General features: G+C 42.1%; 2 protein-coding genes across 2 annotated transcripts in view; one reads left to right on the forward strand and one right to left on the reverse strand.

Moving 5' to 3' along the window:
- The window catches only part of HABP2 (hyaluronan binding protein 2), a 165,139-nt gene that overhangs the window by 49,944 nt on the left and 96,919 nt on the right, over positions 1-18,276 (forward strand). The window lies entirely within an intron of this gene.
- Positions 1-18,276, reverse strand: part of NRAP (nebulin related anchoring protein) — a 60,066-nt gene that overhangs the window by 17,775 nt on the left and 24,015 nt on the right. The window contains exons 20-30 of the mRNA XM_035134073.2: positions 18,028-18,132; positions 16,369-16,467; positions 14,366-14,470; positions 12,991-13,098; positions 10,398-10,709; positions 8,786-8,890; positions 7,033-7,131; positions 5,831-5,935; positions 4,181-4,288; positions 1,701-1,811; positions 146-343 (exon numbers count right to left, since the gene is read on the reverse strand). Coding sequence (XP_034989964.1) covers positions 146-343; positions 1,701-1,811; positions 4,181-4,288; positions 5,831-5,935; positions 7,033-7,131; positions 8,786-8,890; positions 10,398-10,709; positions 12,991-13,098; positions 14,366-14,470; positions 16,369-16,467; positions 18,028-18,132 — 1,455 coding nt within the window. The remainder of the gene's footprint in view (positions 1-145; positions 344-1,700; positions 1,812-4,180; positions 4,289-5,830; positions 5,936-7,032; positions 7,132-8,785; positions 8,891-10,397; positions 10,710-12,990; positions 13,099-14,365; positions 14,471-16,368; positions 16,468-18,027; positions 18,133-18,276) is intronic.

The following is an 18,276-nucleotide window of genomic DNA, read 5'->3' on the forward strand; positions in this document are numbered from 1 at the left end:
ACCATTGAAGTGAAACTGTGCAATAAAAACCATTTCTGGTCACTGATACCGAGAGACAGATATACTGTACAGATAGGACAAAGCATAAAATCACACTCTCACAGTCACCCCCCAATGTTAAAGACTTATGAATAACTGCATTTACCTCACTCTGTAATTTATAAGCATTCTTGGCGCACCTCAGCCTAACATCTTCAGACAGAGAAGTATAATCATGAAGCAACTGTCTGTATTCCTGATCACTGACCAAAGACTGGGCTTTTCTGGCATGTACCAGGTTCACCATGTCTAAGGGCAGGCGGTACTGGCATTTCTGAAGGCCAAAAGCTTTCCTGTAATTTACCTAGGGAAGAAAGAAATATTGTTGTTTTGACGCCGTGGCTTAAACCCAAACCTGCTTAACAGTCTATTGAATTTATTTGCTTACAACACATACACAGAACAGCAAGGAAAACTCAGGCAGCCTCATTCTACAGTACATACTGTGCAGTGTGCACATTATACAGACCTCTGGATGGTGACAGTGAAGATGGTTAGGAAATCAGAAATGTTAGGTGTGGTTGTGCGTATATATGTATATAAAACAGTGGTTTTCAACAGGATAAAAACATAAAACCTAACAATAAAATCATAAAAAGTTAAAAATAAATTAAAAACAAACATCAATAGACCATTGGGGTGGGGCAGGCAGTGTACTCTTAATAGCCTGCATTGACAGGCCTGGGGAAATCATAGCTGCCAAGTCTCCCTCTGAAAAATGCGCGATCAGGAGCGGTGCGGCACCGGAAGTCGCTTCTATGCATGTCTGCACATGCGTAGAAGCAACTTCCAGTGCCGGTGCTGCCCGATTTCCGGTGCCCATACATGGGTAGCGCGGCACCAGAAGTCGCTTCTATGCATAGAAACAACTTCCGGTGCTGCTCAGCCCAATTTTCGGTGCCCAGGCATGGGCGGAGTGGTACCGGAAGTCGCTTCTACGCATGTCCGGACATGCGTAAAAGCAACTTCCGGTGCCGCGCTACCCATGTATGGGCACCGGAAATCGGGTGGTGCCAGGACCCAAAATGGAGCCTCCCTGGCAGGAAGGAAATCCGGGGGATTTACGGAAATTTTTCCAATCCGGGCTGCCAGCGGGAAACGGTTTAAAATACGGGGGTTTCCCGCGAAAAATGGGTGACTTGGCAGCTATGGGAGGAATAGAAAAGTTTTCACCAGGCATTTAAAAGTTGGCACCTGCTGAATCCCTATTGGCGGGTTGTTCCAATGACACTAAAGGCTCAATTTCTCGTTGTCTAACGAACCTCACCAACAGTTAACCAAAGTTCAGATATAATGATATACCATCAATTGCTCTGAAAGGGAAATGGGGATGGTTCGGAGGAGAAGGTAAGAGTTTGACCATACAAAGGGAGCAGGAAGACATTTATAAGCCTGCAGGCTGCTTCTTATCTCCCATAGTCATTTTTAAGTCTGGGTTGTAATGCCTGCCCATGGTAGAGAAGCCCTCTTGCACCGGCTTCCGCTGATGGGACTCCTTAGGTGAGTCCTTCCCAATATGGATAAAGAAATTGTGCTAGTGCTGTGAGAGTACTGCCAACTCAAAAGGAAGTTGTTCATCATTCAAAGTACCTATCAAAGGTCATCTGCCATGCCGAGCTATGTTTATTCTATGTTCATCTTCCACGCCCTGTGATACTCACGTCACTCTGCAGCAAAGCTGCATGCAGAGAATGAGAAATGTTAATATCTTCCACGCCACAGGAGCCAATCACCTGTCCTTTCATTTTCTCAAATGCTTCCTTGTATTTGTGCTGAGGAAAGAGGGGGAAATGAAGCAAGGGCATAAGGATTTACAGAAACATACTGGCCACCACAGCATTACTTTTTCTTGTCTTCTCAGCCAGCAAGCATTTTAAATAAGGATCCAAATAAAGATCTGCATTAAAATAGGCATGGTCTGTTGTTGTTTTAAAAAAAAAGGATTGGGAGTTTGAAATTTCAGTTTATATCTAGTAAGCAGAAGAAACTTTGTTTCACTGAGAGAGGCCCTCATTAAAAATGACACCTGCCAATTCAATCAATGTAGGGAGTGGAGCTGTGCCAACTCGATCTGCCACCCTGGCATCCATGCATTCAGTGGGAATGTCTGCAGCAGGGAAGACATCAAACACACTTGCCCAGGCTCCTTGCAATCTAGACCTTTTCTTGACTGTGGTTCCAGATGACACAGAAACCTTAGTATATACAGCTGCCCATGTGAAAGGCTTCCCTACTGCAAACACTTGCACTGTATGCGCAGCAAGCTCTGGTGGGCAAAGCTAGTTGTCGCAGCCTTCATTTGCACTCAGGCATCAAATGAATGTAGGTTTGTCATTTCTGAAGAGGGCTATAATTTCAGCAGAAGCTGCAGAAGGAACATAAAAAAACCCACATGCTACAGTGTTTCTCCGAAAATAGGCCATACCTTGAAAATAGGCCATACCCCGAAAATAAGCCATACCCCGAAAATTAAAAAAAAAATTAGACATCCCCTGAAAATAAGCCACTATGTGTTTTTTTGAGGAAAAATAAATATAAGACGGTGTCTTATTTTTGGAGAAACACGGTACCTGGTTTCAGGCACAATGACTTCATATATTTGAATTCCAACCTAATACAGTATCATATGGCACTATTTTTGATTATATGCATTTTTGATCTGCTGTTTATGTCTTATCTTGGAATACTGCTGAATTGCCTCTCGTTTCTTGTTATATTTTTCTTTATATGTTTTGCATCCATACCTTATACCTGACCATGCTGAACTGTTGTTGTTTTTTCTCTTTTGTTGACTTTTCAAAATACTCTGTTGGTTGCGTTTGTTATACATTTAATAAAATAATGTTGTGTGGTGTGTGTGTGTTATTTAATAAAACCCAAGAGTTCTTCTATCCCAACAGGCCATAAGAGAGCAGACTTCTCCATTCAGGACTCCTTTATCGTTATTTTTGACTCAAGGGATATGATTATTTCAAAGCATGGTAGCAAAAATACTTTTCTGTGTTTTATCTTACAGTTCTTGAGCTAAGGAAGGATGCAGGTTATATGCTGCTTTCTTTCTAGCCTGTCCAGGACCCTTGTTAATATTCCATTTGGCTTTGCCACACCACTGCACATTAGGGTCCTATTTTCACTAAACCCCAGGATTTCGTCCCAGTTTAATTGCAGCCAATTTGTTAATGTGAATTGGATCATGAAGGACGGTAAAGAAATATTTCAAGTAAGTATTCAACTCAGGAAGACTGAATATAAAATTGGAGAAATCGAGAGATACGTAGCCGCTCCGGCACCCTACCTCTCCTTTCTCTTATCAAAAAAACGCAAGAAGGGCTTATACACTTGCCAGAAGCGCGGCCTTGCCCACGCCTGTTTTGGAAGGATCATACAAAAAAATCCCATACGCCCAAAGACTCTGCGCCTGCCCTTTGAGGGAAATAGGAAGCCCAGAGCACCTTTTCTTCAGATGCCCCTTCCAAGAAGAGGCACGGAGGGAGATCCTGGACCCTATACTGGCGAGGTCAGCAGGCCTCCTGGAAAAGCAATTATACGACCTGCTCCTGCTAGGCAAAGACCAGAAGATAACCAGGACGGTCGCCAGATTCTGCGTCCAGATATGCAGGCTCAGACTTTCTACTGAGAATAACCAGCCCATCTGAACATCCCAAAATACGGTTTCCCAAGCGACCTAGGCCCAGTTCTCTGCGGCAGCTTATTAAGTTTTAAGGCTTAAGTTTTAAGTATTCCTATGCGCATTGCATTTACAAATATCAATTTTATTGTTGTACAAAGTGTCACATATATGTTATGCTCCTTGGAACTGTTCTTCCAAAGGAATTTTTACAAGAGCTGGTCTTTGACTGTAATAAAGTATTCTATTCTATTCCATTCTAACTCAGGAAGACACAAATTTATCATTATGCACATCAGGATACACTTACTTAACACTGAATTATGTCTGCTTTTTCAGTCCAGTCACACAATTTGTAGAGATCATCAAGAGCCGTTTGTATTTTCCCTTCAAACATAAAACACAGGCTTTCTTTCTTCCTCCCCACCGTCCACGCCAAGTGCCCCCCGGAGAATTTCATCAGCTAAGATCTCCCATTTTGTACCAGTCAATATTGCTGTTAAATCAACTTACATCACTTATAATCTCAGTGGAAGCCTTTGCTGTCTGGAAAGGAATGGCATCCAGTTTCAGTTTATAACCCCCATCTTGCATCTTCTTCCAGGATTCCTTGTAGCAAATCTGTTTTAAGACAGTAAATGGGAACAGTTTGAAGCTCTCTCCCCAATCATATGTGTGAATCTATGCCGTGAAAGAAACCTGCATTAATTCCCTTGTTCCTAGTTTTGGCAAATATACCTTTAGGCTCATCTTGTGCACTTCAGGGTAACAGCTCTCTTCCAATGCTGCACTTCAATGGTGACAGTATGCTGGATCCAGGCCCAGTTATTTGAACTAAGGTTACAATGAAATCAATGGGGCAAATGCCTTAAGCCCTATTGGTTTCTATGGGAACCAAGTCCAACTATGTTGGTCTGGTTTTAATCCAGTAAGTTTAAATGGGGGGTGGGGGGTGGAAATCAAGGATATAATCTACCGAGTTATGATTTCATGACTCCATCTGCAGGCAGCAACACTGGGAGGCCTTATTTTCAGAGAGCACTTGCCTTCAGCAGTGTTTTCTTTTGTGCTTCATTTTGCTGCTACCACCTGGGGAAGTGGCAATAATATGGATGTTTCCTTAAACATAATATTTCAGTTGCAGTACTGTTCCAAGGCATGGGGGGGGGGGTGGCAGCCATACAGTAACAGAGATGGTAATTGCCAGTGTTCATAAAGGTAAAGGTAAAGGGACCCCTGACCATTAGGTCCAGTCGTGACCGACTCTGGGGTTGCGCGCTCATCTCGCATTATTGGCCGAGGGAGCCGGCGTATAGCTTCCAGGTCATGTGGCCAGCATGACAAAGCCGCTTCTGGCAAACCAGAGCAGCACATGGAAACGCCGTTTACCTTCCCGCTGTAGCGGTTCCTATTTATCTACTTGTATTTTGACGTGCTTTCGAACTGCTAGGTTGACAGGAGCTGGGACCAAGCAACGGGAGCTCACCCCGTCACAGGGATTCGAACCGCCGACCTTCTGATCAGCAAGCCCAAGGCTCAGTGGTTTAACCACAGCGCCACCTGGGTCCCTGCCAGTGTTCATATGAGGGCACAAATGTTCGTGTCAGCTGCCATTGCCCTCCCCACAATGGCCTAGAATGATGCTGTATCAGAAGCATCCTGACGTTAAGGAAATGGTGGACAGTTACTGATGCTGCATATAAAGAAAATGAAGCACTCACTCTCCCTATTAACCTGTCAGCAATTTTTTCCACTACACCCCACTCCATTCAGGGACCTGAATTTATTCCCTGACTCACATGAAGATTGGCAAAATTTATTTTCAGCAGTTTTCACCTCAGCCCTAGTTGTTCAGCTCTTCTGCGTCTTCCTAGCAAGTCTTTTTAGACCAAGTCACAGAACCTATAACACAAACCTGTGCTGCCTTTTACTAAAAGTAAAGGAGGAAACTAAGGCACACGGGCATGGGATAATGCTTCGATGGCAGTCATTGCATGCGGGCTGAGATAGTCTTAACATGATCGCCCTCAGGATGCAGTGTCAGAAATCCAAACGGATTGTAATCAATTCCAGCTATGGTGAGTGTAAAGAAGTCTCCAAGAACAATATGTTATTGAAAGAAACAGTGTGACTGCAAGACATGGCACAAAAATGAAATCTTACCTCGCTGATATTCACAGCGTTTTGTTTAGCTTGAAAGATCTCAGGAAGTTCCGCCGTTTGGGTGTAATGATGTTTTACATTCTCTCCATGTTCCTTATATATCCTCTGCAAAATATGAAAAATACTGTATAGGACGCTTGCTACATATGCCACAGTGGTTCACACAGACCACTAAAAAGTTATATTATGTTAAACAATTCTTACTACAATTACTAAAAATATTTGATGGATCAGCTCTCCCAAATGAAGCTGTCTGAGCACTTTGATTTTAGAAGAGCCCCACAACATTATAAAATATTAAGTAAATTATTAAATGAATAAGACAGTAGTGGTGTTTAATACTACAAGGTAAGGCATTCCCCAACATGCAACTGTCCTCAGGCATGGCCATGCCTATGAGCACATGGGAATAATTCTCTATTAAACAGACCACACATTTTCATAGGGTGGAATCCACTTGGTGCCCTTGCAATCACAGAAAGGCTTTTGATCCAGCAGTGGCACCCACCAAATTGGAAGAGGAATAGAGAAGATGCAATGTTGGCAGAGTCCCCCTCCCCACTGCAGAACCCAACTTCCCCTGAAAAATGCCTCCAGATAATTGGTGAACCCTCTAGAATAGGATGGAAGGTGGAATGAGAAGCTGCATGGGGGAATCCATAGATATCACCACCCCTTCATTAGTCAATACTGTACCTCCGATGAATCAAAAGTCTGTCCATTAGCGCAAAGGAACTTATTGGATCCCATTCTCATTAGCTTGAATGAGTGCGAACTCGACTGCTGGAATGAATTTTTCAATACCCAGTTTGAGAATATTATTCATTCATATTTTTTGGTTTAAATTTGGAACCTCCCAAAAGGAAACAATATGGCACTGGTCCAATTACAGATTGCAAATATTCTAATTCACTGATATAAAATTTTATCAGTCGGAATAGAGTTGAAAATGCATCTGCCCGAAAGTTCATTTATGTTACATGTTCTATACAAGGGTTTCCCATTGGGCTCTGCGGAGAATGGAAGGTTTCCATTCTGATTAAAAGTGGCCTTTGTAAGGTTCATCTGATTAGAACACAAATTTCTTGGTTCCTAGGAATGATCTCAGTGACAGGGAGTGAAAAAGAAAGCCTGTGTTTCAATGAGGTCGTTCAAAGAGGATACCACTCTTATAATCATAATGTATATACATTATAACTTACATCCACAGCCTGGTTATAACTAATTCTAGCCTGGATCATCTCAGGAGTGTCTTTAATACTGGTAAACTTCAAAGCATATGGATGCTGACGGTACTTCTTCTGTTGAGCAGAAAAAGATCAAAGCTGTGAATTTTGTGCTGCTCTTTCATGCTATTTGAAAGAAAAAAAATCATAGGTTGCTTGAGATTAGAGTGAATTTGTGAACATAATTATTATTCCTCTTTCCTTTGCTTCATCTCCTAGGAACTTTCAGATTAATATTTGTTTCCACTTAACAATAACCTTTACCTATTAATCCTTAAAAGAAATCTCACTTAAATTTAAGGAAAATATTTCAAGATTATCTACGCCTACTAAAATACCCAAGGTCCCACGACTGGAAAATCTTTTCCAAATGGCCTGAAACACAAAACAGCATTTTGAATTAACAGGGTCTTCTGGAGGCAAAAGAATCAACAAGAGGAGGCAAAACAGCAATAATTCCCTGTCATTCAGGTGTTGAAAATGCAATGTCCTTGTAAAAGAAACTACATGAAGGGAAGATACAAGGGGCATGCTTTCATTGGAAACTGAAGCCAGTAACGAACAATATTTTCAGAGAGTTGAACTCAAGTGGGTATGACAGAGGCTCTGACTCCTATCTGTGGCATATGCATTTTGAACGTACACTTTCATTTCTTTTGCGCCACCATGGCTAAAGCACTAAGAACTTCCTACAAGACCTATGTGCAGACTGAGATAAAGGGGCACACCACAGACATTGATATATCATCTTCACCTCTCTGTCTTCAATGTGAGTGTGCATAAAGGCCTTCTAAGCATACAGTGGAACCTCGGTTTACGAACACTTTTACGAATTTTCGGTTTACGAACGCCGTGGACCCATCTGGAACGGATTAATTCACTTTCCATTACTTTCAATGGGAAAGTTCACTTCAGTTTATGAACGCTTCAGTTTATGAACAGACTTCCGGAACCAATTACACCCATGCTTCGGGTTAAGTACGCTTCAGGTTGAGTACTCTGCAGACCCATCTGGAACGGATTAATCCACTTTCCATTACTTTCAATGGGAAAGTTCAGTTTATGAACGCTTCAGTTTATGAACAGACTTCCGGAACCAATTGTGTTCATAAACCGAGGTACCACTGTAATTAATATAATTGTCAGTGATAGGACCCTTTAGAATCTCAGAGGTTCTAACTGTGGATTATGCAATTTAATTGTGTTCAAAATAATCACCAAGCTGCATTGTTGCTCTTTGTTGAAGTGTGTGTGTGTGTGTGTGTGTGTGTGTGTGTGTGTGTGTGTGTGTGTTCTCAGCCACATGATTTTCCCAGAGAGAGAGAGAGAGAGAGAGAGAGAGAGAGAGAGAGAGAGAGAGAGAGAGAGAGACCTGGTTAAAAGTAGGTTCTCTGTGCCTGTAAGTACACCTTATATGGCTTTTTCTTGATTCACTTCATTAAAAAACCTAAGCTAGTGGGGTAGCAATTGAGCATTGTTTGATTGTCATTATTATTCATGACATCATTTGTCACCTACTTTGTTTTTGCAAAGGCTATATGGACTCCTACTGTTTTGTGTTTGGTATCTGGCTTCCCTCTAATTATGAGTCCTATTCCTGGTTTTGAGGGCTTTCATGTGGGATGCCTTTTTCTTTTCCCCCCTTTGAGTGGAAATTATTTTAATTTTATACAGACATTTTGCACGCATTATGCAGCAAGTTTTGTTATGTGCTGTCATGAAATCTCACCTCACTAATGAGTTCTCCTGCCTTCTTAGCTTGCTTCACATTTAACGACCCAGTGGCGATCCATCCGACGCCTTTCATCCAGTTCAAATCTGCTCTGTATCGGTTCTGACAAAAGGAAAAGGAAAATGCCCCATTGTTGCTGCTCACACATTTAAAATGCCACCTAAAGAATTCGCACATCAGAACACCAGCTGAGCCAAATTAGTGACTGCTTTTGTTTTATCCACTTCTTTGCAGTTGTGGGTAGGAATGGGGGGGTTAAGAAAAGAGATTGTGGTATCACCAACAGCAAACACTTCTGCTATAAGATTTAAAAGAAAAGGCTTTTCAAAAGCTTTATTTTTTTATATTAAAAAAAACCCTCCTGTTATAGCTTGCTAATGGTTTGTGGTTAAATCAACACTGCAGGGATACTGAGTACTAAAAACAGTGCAGGAATGTTCCGGAAGATTTCTCATCAGACATTCCACTCTATCCTGTGCATATTTACTTGTAAGTAAGTCCCGCTTGGTCCAATGAGACTATTCCCATGCAAGCGTAAACATGATTGCAGCCCTAGGGTGGACGGTAGACATTTGCCAGAACTTGTGATGTGTGACAACATGTAACCACTTATCAAACTTGTGGCATAATGCCTGTGGGGTGGGGAACAGGCATCTCCATGGGGTGTGTTTGTGGTTTACCCTTATCTTGCACCTTTTTGATCAAATATGGGGGAGAAGCATAACATTCCTTTAAACGAAAAGTGTGAAAAGCTGCAGTAGCTTCTTCATTTCCCATTCTAGCGTAACATTATACAAACAGGGCACTACCCCACCAACCTCAGCCTGCCCTTAACCAGCCCCCATCTGCCTGCCTCCTTACAACAACAAGGCAAGAAGGTAGCCTTGGCTGTCACCTTTGGCCTTGCAGAACTCAGTAGGGAGGGAGATGGGAACCAACCCACAATTAGTTGGCTCCACCTGTCATTGGCTCTGTCTCCATTGACTGCTGGTTTCCATCTATTATTGGCCTCCCTGTCTTCTGCACTACCAGTTCCAACGGGTACCAACAACCACTGAACAAATGTAATCACTTTTTTTTGTCTAAAAATGAAAAGAAAGGTCCTTTGGTCTTTAGATGGAGCAGAAGGGAAAGGGCAGGTTGTTTCGGTCGACCTATCACTGAAATATGCCCCATACTAGCCAGGCTACAAGTATTTTTAATTTCTCCTCAGTCTGGAATGTGGCCATACTTTACCCTGCTATGGCTAACGGCCGCCATGTTTTCAGCTGGTAATGATTTTGAACTAGAACAGAGTAGGGACTGGCATAGTCTGTGACGCTTTCAAATCATTAAATAATAACACAGAACCTTGTGCAACAGTGTTCTTAGCATAATAGTTAACCCATACTTGACTGTGCTTGTGAGTTCTCATTTAAATCGCTTAATTTATTTGATTAACCCAGAAAGGCTTTTCCATATGGTGATTTAATTGGTATTTTCTTATGAATATTTTATACTCTTTTATGTAAACTATTTAGAGGGTGTGTTTTTTTAAAAAAGTGGTATATAAATCTTAAATAATAAAAATTAAAAATTAAAATTTAAAAATAGATAATGTGTAACTTACATCACTCTGCAGGTCATATGCCCGCTTTGCCCATTCCACCTTCATATCTGTAGGCAAGGCAGTAAAACGATGAAGAATCGTCTTGTATCCCCTATCACTGGCCAAATCCTGAGCTTTCTTGGCATGGACAATATTTATCATATCCATGGACACATTATACTGGGTCTTTACATTCTCAGACGCCCTTTTATATTCCAGATCACTCTGCATCTTCGACATAAGATGCGAGTGAGCCATCTGCGAGTCTTCATTCACACCTTTCACCCCAATCAACTTTCCTCTCGTCTTCTCATAACTCTCCTTGTATTTTACCTATTAAAGAAGGGGGGAAGGAATGGATCATAGGTACAAAGAAAGGTAGCAAGCTCAAAGCCATTGTAAGCAACAGCATCGGGTTGAAGTAAACGGAACCTTTCAATAAACCGGTTTAATAGGCTTCTTCAGAAAAAGCACTGTGGCCTCCTGCAAAACTACTGACAAGCATGCTTAATATGTCTAAGTACAACACATCTGTACATCAAAAGCATACTGTATTTTTCCATCTCAACAAAAAGCAGAAAGCAAGTAATAAGGACTAACTTTTATATGTGATTGAAGTGCACAAAATGAGGATGCTTGCATGCTCTTTTTTAATGTTTCCAAAAGGAGCATCTTTTTCATTTACTGTTTTATCCCAGGGTAAGGAGCCTTTGTGTTACTTGAAAATGCATCATATGATTTGCGTTTTATGTCATTATTAGCACAGTCCTATGCATCTAGGTCCTACTGTGTCCAGTGGGGCTTATTCACACTAGTAAAAAAATTTAGAGCCGCAGTCTAAACACATTTCTCACTGAATACACTGAGATTCGCTTCCAAGTAAAAATGCATTGTATTGCATCATTAGAGTATGTTGCACCTTCTTGACTGAACCAGTAGCCCAAAAGAACAACACATTTGGTAAAGAAACACTAGACAGCACTGGTCCTACTATTAGGGAGAGTGAGGTAAATGCCTAAAGCAGCAGTTTTTGCATACCATGAAAGGGCAGCACATTTTCAGTGTTTGTATTTTGTATTATTATTATTTTTCTGCAGAAGTCATAGCATCTTGGAGTGGTACTGGGAAGCTGCAGCTCAAAAGGTCAAGTTGTGCTTTTGAGCACTAGCACAAGCTAAATAAAATGTATTGTTTCAGGTAAAGGTCAGTGCAGAGATATGGAGCTCAGGTAATATATTCACTCAGAGGCTTGGGAATCAGATCCTAAGACAGGCTTCCTCAACCTCGGCCCTCCAGATGTTTTTGGCCTACAACTCCCATGATCCCTAGCTAGCAATACAAGTGGTCAGGGATGATGGGAATTTTAGTCTCAAAACACCTGGAGGACCGAGGTTGAGGAAGCCTGTCCTAAGACCTTTCATAGTAGCAAGAGTTTAGTTCTTCCCCTGAAATTTTTTCACAGAATTGTGTTTGATGGCAATTCAATAGCTTAGTTTACTTGCGCAATACATTTTTACAGAGCATTCCACCTGGCAACCCTGTGTTTTGAGGGATAAAAGTGTCAATAACTGATAATGTGGGAGACTAAATACTACTATTTGCAGGATGTTGGACTAGTAAGTGGGGCAGCCAGATGAGACCATTGTAATGCTGTACTGGTTGCCAATGAGCTACTAGGCCAAATTCGAGGTGGTAGGACTAGCATATAAAGCTGTAAATGACATGGGATCCAAGTACTTAAAAGAATACCTTCCCTGATATAAACAATCTCAGCAGGTGAGGAACAATCTCAGCAGGTGAGGCCTTGTTGGTGGTGCCGCCACCGTGGTCTACACAGTTGGCAGTCACCCAAGACAGGGTCTTTTTAGTAGCAGTTCTCTGTGGGATGCCCAGGAAATTTTGTGGGTTTTCCGGGGGGGGGGGGATTTAAAACATCCCTGTTTACTCAGACCAACAGACACTGCCCCGACAACCCTGAGATTGCACACTGAGATAATGCTTGTAACCGTTCCAATATCTTTTGTGTTTGTTTGCTTTATAATTTTCTGTGCCCTGGGCTCTTTCAGGAAGAAGGGTGAGATATAAATCAAACGAATATAAATAAAACAAACAACAGCAACATCTGGAACATACAGCAAGGTCATTTCAGTTGGGGTTTATTTGTTTTGGTCAGTCCTCAATACTGTGATTTGGAGCTCGGGTAATGTAAGGGTGAGGAACCCATGGTCGGCCCCAGCAAGCATAGCCAATGGTTAGAGGTGATGAGAGCTGTATTCCAGCAACATATAGAGTGTCACAGGTCCCCCCCCCCATCCCTGCTATAGACTACACTACCCTTAAATTATGTCCTAAGACCTGGTCACAGGGACACACTTTAGCTCCCTAGAGGAACGATGGGCCAAATTCAACTAAGCTGCTGCACAAACAGAGGCCCGTGTAACAGGACCTGCCTCCTCTTCCCCCCAGATCTGCTCAGGAGGGCAGAGAGAACCCCCCCAGGACAGCGCACAGGGGGAGGAGAGGGGAGACCATTCCAATGCTTAGCCTGATGGAATGACCGCCTTAAGGTGACACTGAATCCCACCTGGTGTGTTCACCGTGAATCAGTACTCACATCACTTGCCAGGTCCCTCTTTGCTTTGGCTGTCAGGAATGGTATGGCATCAAGATGAAGTTCAAACCCCTTTTCCTTCTGGCTCTCCCAGCTACTTTTGTACAGTTTCTAAAAAGATTTTCAATGCCTCAATTACTTTTTTGTTACGATGCACCAGTGCCGAAACAGTAACACCCAAAGTTTCAAATGGTACCAGAAACCTATGGCTTCATGAGCTATTAAAAACACACTGGAGAAAATTGTTCTTATTCTAACCTGCATGTTAAAGGTAAAGGTAAAGGGACCCCTGACCATTAGGTCCAGTCGTGACCGACTCTGGGGTTGCGCGCTCATCTCGCATTATTGGCCGAGGGAGCCGGCGTACAGCTTCCAGGTCATGTGGCCAGCATGACAAAGCCGCTTCTGGCAAACCAGAGCAGCACACGGAAACGCCGTTTACCTTCCCGCTGTAGCGGTTCCTATTTATCTACTTGCACTTTGATGTGCTTTCGAACTGCTAGGTGGGCAGGAGCTGGGACCGAGCAACGGGAGCTCACCCCGTCACAGGGATTCGAACCGCAGACCTTCTGATCAGCAAGCCCAAGGCTCAGTGGTTTAACCCAAAGCGCCACCTGGGTCCCTAACCTGCATGTTAGGTAAAGGTAAAGGGACCCCTGACCATTAGGTCCAGTCGTCAACGACTCTGGGGTTCTGGCGCTCATCTCGCGTTATTGGCTGAGGGAGCCGGCATACAGCTTCCAGGTCATGTGGCCAGCATGACAAAGCCGCTTCTGGCGAACCAGAGCAGCACACGGAAACGCCATTTACCTTCCTGCTGTAGCGGTACCTCTTTATCTACTTGCACTTTGACGTGCTTTCAAACGGCTAGGTTGGCAGGAGCTGGGACTGAGCAATGGGAGCTCACCTGCCACGGGGAATCGAACCACCAACGTTCTGATCAGCAAGCCCTAGGCTCAGTGGTTTAACCCACAGCGCCACCCGCTGTCCCGTAACCTGCATGTTACCTACTGCTTAAATTTAGGAGTTCCTCCGTTAGCAAACCAATATTGCATATGTTAAAGAGCTGAAAGAGCAGTTTAAGGGCATAACTACTACAACACAGAGTAAAACTAGCCCAATAGTTATTTCTTCTCCTAAAGCCCCCTGGAAACTGTAGTTATCTGGCAGTGACTTGCATTCTCAACACTCTGATTAAACTGTAATTACCAAAATTCTTTGTGGGAAGCAAAGATAGTTAAAGTGGTAAAAATAAACCCCAAACAACCATACATTTATAGTATATATGCATTGAATCACTCTTGAGAAAGCATCCATCATTAGCCACAGAATAATTGTTTCAATAGCGTGAAAGCACAGGATTCCCAGCCAACCATACCTCACTGATATTTGCTGCATTTCTTCTGGCTTGTATGAAGAGGGGCTCATCTTTGCTGATGCTGTAATTATGAAGAAAACCCTCGTTTGCTGACCTGTATGCAACCTGTTTACAAAGGCAGATCAAACAGTATCAGCACTGGGCATACTTGTTTCGAGAAGCAATATGTAACAATTTCCAAAGGTAAACTTCCTGAATACTTACACCCAGTTACTGTATGGTTTATACCGTCAATGATTATTTTTTTTAAAGTTGCCTCAAAATCAATTTCTATTTTAGACTGAACAATTATGGTTGATATCAAAGAATAAAATGAAAAGAAAGATGAAAGAGCATGAGTGCTAAAACACTTGTGAAATGACTGGCTACCTGACTGTGTCTTTTACCTCAGTCTGAAATCCTCACTAGACAATACTTTCACTTAAACTGAGGGTTGTGCCTTTAAAGCACATTTGAAGCACAGTCCACACACAAACACACACAGCCCTGGGCACTGCAGTTTGTTGAGGGTTGCTGGGAATTGTTAACTCTGTGAGAGATAAACTACAGTGCACATAATTATTTGAGAGAAAGAATGTGTTTCAAATGCGCTTTAAATGAATAAGTGTGTACACAGACTTAGATTATCTTGTTCAGAACGTTAAGAAGGGTTGGCGGCCCACTTCTGCCATTTCCCCAAAACATCAAGACAGGGATAGCGAACACTCAGCCCTCCAGATGATGTTGGAGTCCATAGTAACCAATGGTCAGAAAGGGTGAGAGTTGTAGTCCTTGGAGGGCCAATGATTCCCTACGCACCGGGGCTTCACTTGTGCTAGCTATTGAATTGTAAGCTATATTATACAGCTACACTACATTGCTAACCTGTATTGGTGAAAGCCATACAGTGGTGCCTCGCTAGACGAATTTAATTCGTTCCACGGGTCAATTCTTATAACGAAAAATTCGTCTAGCAAATCCCATAGGAATGCATTGATTTTATTATTATTATTATGCCCATAAGAACGCATTAATTGAATTTCAAAGCATTCCTATGGGAAACCGCGCTTCGCTAGACGAATTTTTCGTAAAACAAATTCGTCTAGTGAGGCAACCTCCGCTTGAAAAATCCTTTTGTTAAGCGAAAATGTCGTCTTGCAGGGCGTTCGTTAAGTGAGGCACCACTGTACTGCTCAAACAGTGGTGTGGAGCCTGTGGTCCTCCAGAAGTTGCTGGACTACAACTTACATCAGCATCAGCCAATGATAAGGGATGATGGGACTTGTAGTTCAGCAACATCTGGAGGACCACAGATTCTCCACTTCTCCACTAAATAAAACACTGATTTCTCCTATTTTATAAAGGCAAAACATTGGTCTAAGGCAGGCATCCCCAAACTCTGCCCTCCAGCTGTTTTGGGACTACAACTCCCATCATCCTAGCTAACAGGACCAGTGGTCAGGGATGATGGGAATTGTAGTCCCAAAACAGCTGGAGGGCAGAGTTTGGGGGTGCCTGGTCTAAGGGGAATGAAACTGAATTATTATTATTATTATTATTATTATTATTATTTATTAAATAAAGCCTAAGCAATGGAAAATATTTTAAAATAAAGCCATGTGCAGACAATCTAATCCAGGTACCATGTAAGACAGGCAGCGTATTTTTAATGACAGAAAGAATGGCCTCACTGAGGAAGAACAGCCGCAGAGGTCCATGCAGATGTTCTAAAAGATCCAATTTAGTCTTTTTCTCTCTAGTTAGGTACATGGCCTTTATCACCATAGTATCTAAAACCTGGTCAGCACGCCTCTTGATAACCCTTTGGGTTTAAAGGTTTTCTACCTGCAGAAGTACAGGGAGTTCAAAAAAATCTTAGAAGTACACCTCAAAACTATGTAAAGCAATGACAAATTTCCGTGGCTGGATCCTATTGCTTTTTCAGTGGTGGTGCCTGTCCCCAAGAATTACCCGTTTTAATGATAAAGAATCTGTGTGGAGAGAAGGGAAAGTAGGAGACTCACATCACTCTGCAGTTCCTGGCTTCTCTTCGCATGTTTGATCTGGGAACTGTCTGCCACACTTGTGAACTTTAGAGCATCAGCCTTCTGTCTGTACTTTTTCTAATTGAAATGCATTTTAAAAAAAAGATGGTATAGATAACATTACCACATTTCTCAAAGGTAAAAAAAAAAATTGACAAGTTATGCCTTCCACTTACTGACAGCACTAGCAACAGCAACACAATCTTTTCAGGTTAAACCAACTCAGAAATAGAGGCAAGGTTACTCAGATAAAACAGGGATGGAGTACATAAAATGGAATAACCATTCTGTTTCCCAACTTTTTTGCTATCACTTTGCACTGATTAATTATTCCCCACCCCCAAAAGATCATTTTACCTATTTGGTTTCAACGTGAACCAGGTTCTTTTTTTGTCTACACACACATGCCTACTTCACAAGTTGCTTTAAACTAGAGCCAACATTAACTATGGTTTATAGTTCAACGAACAGTATACACTGGTACACAGGGCAAAAATCACCGCTGCTTTGCTCCTCTCCCTCTCCTGCTGCACTGCTGGGAGCTAAGCCATGAAAAATGCAGCCCTGAAAAGTTCACAATCTGCATTGCTTTTCAACATCTGTGGCAAATGCTCAACATAACAGAAACCATGTTATTTCTGAGTGAGGCCTGAATTTGTTGCTGTCAAAAACACCGTAAGAAGAAGAAAAAGACAGCCTTTTTCACAGTAATGTCTGTTGATAAAGAAGAGGCACATTCTTTTGCATACTTCATGTGATTGTCTTGTACTAACAATTCATCAATCAAGCACACAATCAACTCCAGGGTATGTGTTACATGCATGCCTCAATATAGCATTTCTGCAGGGAAAGACCCTGTCTCAGAGCAAACATACCCACTCTTGCCCTGTGATGTTCCCAGCTGAAAATAAGACTGAGATTGATTTATTTTTATTAAAGTGCATAAAGATTTCAAAGAGATGCTCATTATTCCACAATCAAGATGCGGGAGATTGTGAGGCATATTAGGAACAAGTTGTTTTCAAAAATGATGTTCAACTCTATATGATGTCATACAAAGAATAACAAAATGCCAACTCCTTGGCTGGAAATAGAAGCATCCAAGGTATGTGTTAGTTTTCAACTGATATACCTTTTATACAGTTCAGAAATGAAGAACTGTGTCACCTGATCATGGCTGGGTTCAACATTTTTGACAGTGAGTATTTATGTGGCAAACCCCAGCAGTAGACGTCACTTTGCTTCCTTGCAAGGTATGAGATCTGAGCACAGCTGTTTCTTCCTGCCTCTACTTCAGAATACCTGCATAGCCTGATGTCAAGGATCTACAGTATCAGAGTATAATCACTGGCAACTTTAAATAAGCCAATCCAGCTCCTATTCCTTCCTTTCACTCTTATATATATATATTAATTTCCTTTCTTTTAATTTCTGTTTTTCTTTGATAAGTTTGCAGAGCTTGTGACTGAAAAGGCCGAACTCAACCCAACAGGCATGTATGACAGTTCTCCAGGGACTTGATAAACCATCCAATTATAATACAGTGCATATATTTTCAAAATATTTCTATCTGCTTGCATCTTCCATGAAGGTCCTGCCAGACTTTATTATACTTAACAGTAAAATGAAGAGACATACCTCACTAATAAGTTCTCCTGCTTTCTTTGCTTGCTCAATATTGAGACTCCTGTCTGCTATCCACCCAACTCCCTTCATCCATGTAAGGTCTGTCTTGTACTGAAGCTGAAGACAAAAGAAAGCTCATTATTGCACAGACTGATTAGGTAGGCAGGCAGCAGGGCTAACAACTTGAATAAAATATTAGGGGAGGGGGCAGGTAAGCCCCATCCCACACAATCAACCACAAGACACAGTTAATGCACTCCA

Source organism: Zootoca vivipara, chromosome 5 (genome assembly GCF_963506605.1).
Source record: "Zootoca vivipara chromosome 5, rZooViv1.1, whole genome shotgun sequence".
Taxonomy (NCBI): Eukaryota; Metazoa; Chordata; class Lepidosauria; order Squamata; family Lacertidae; genus Zootoca; species Zootoca vivipara.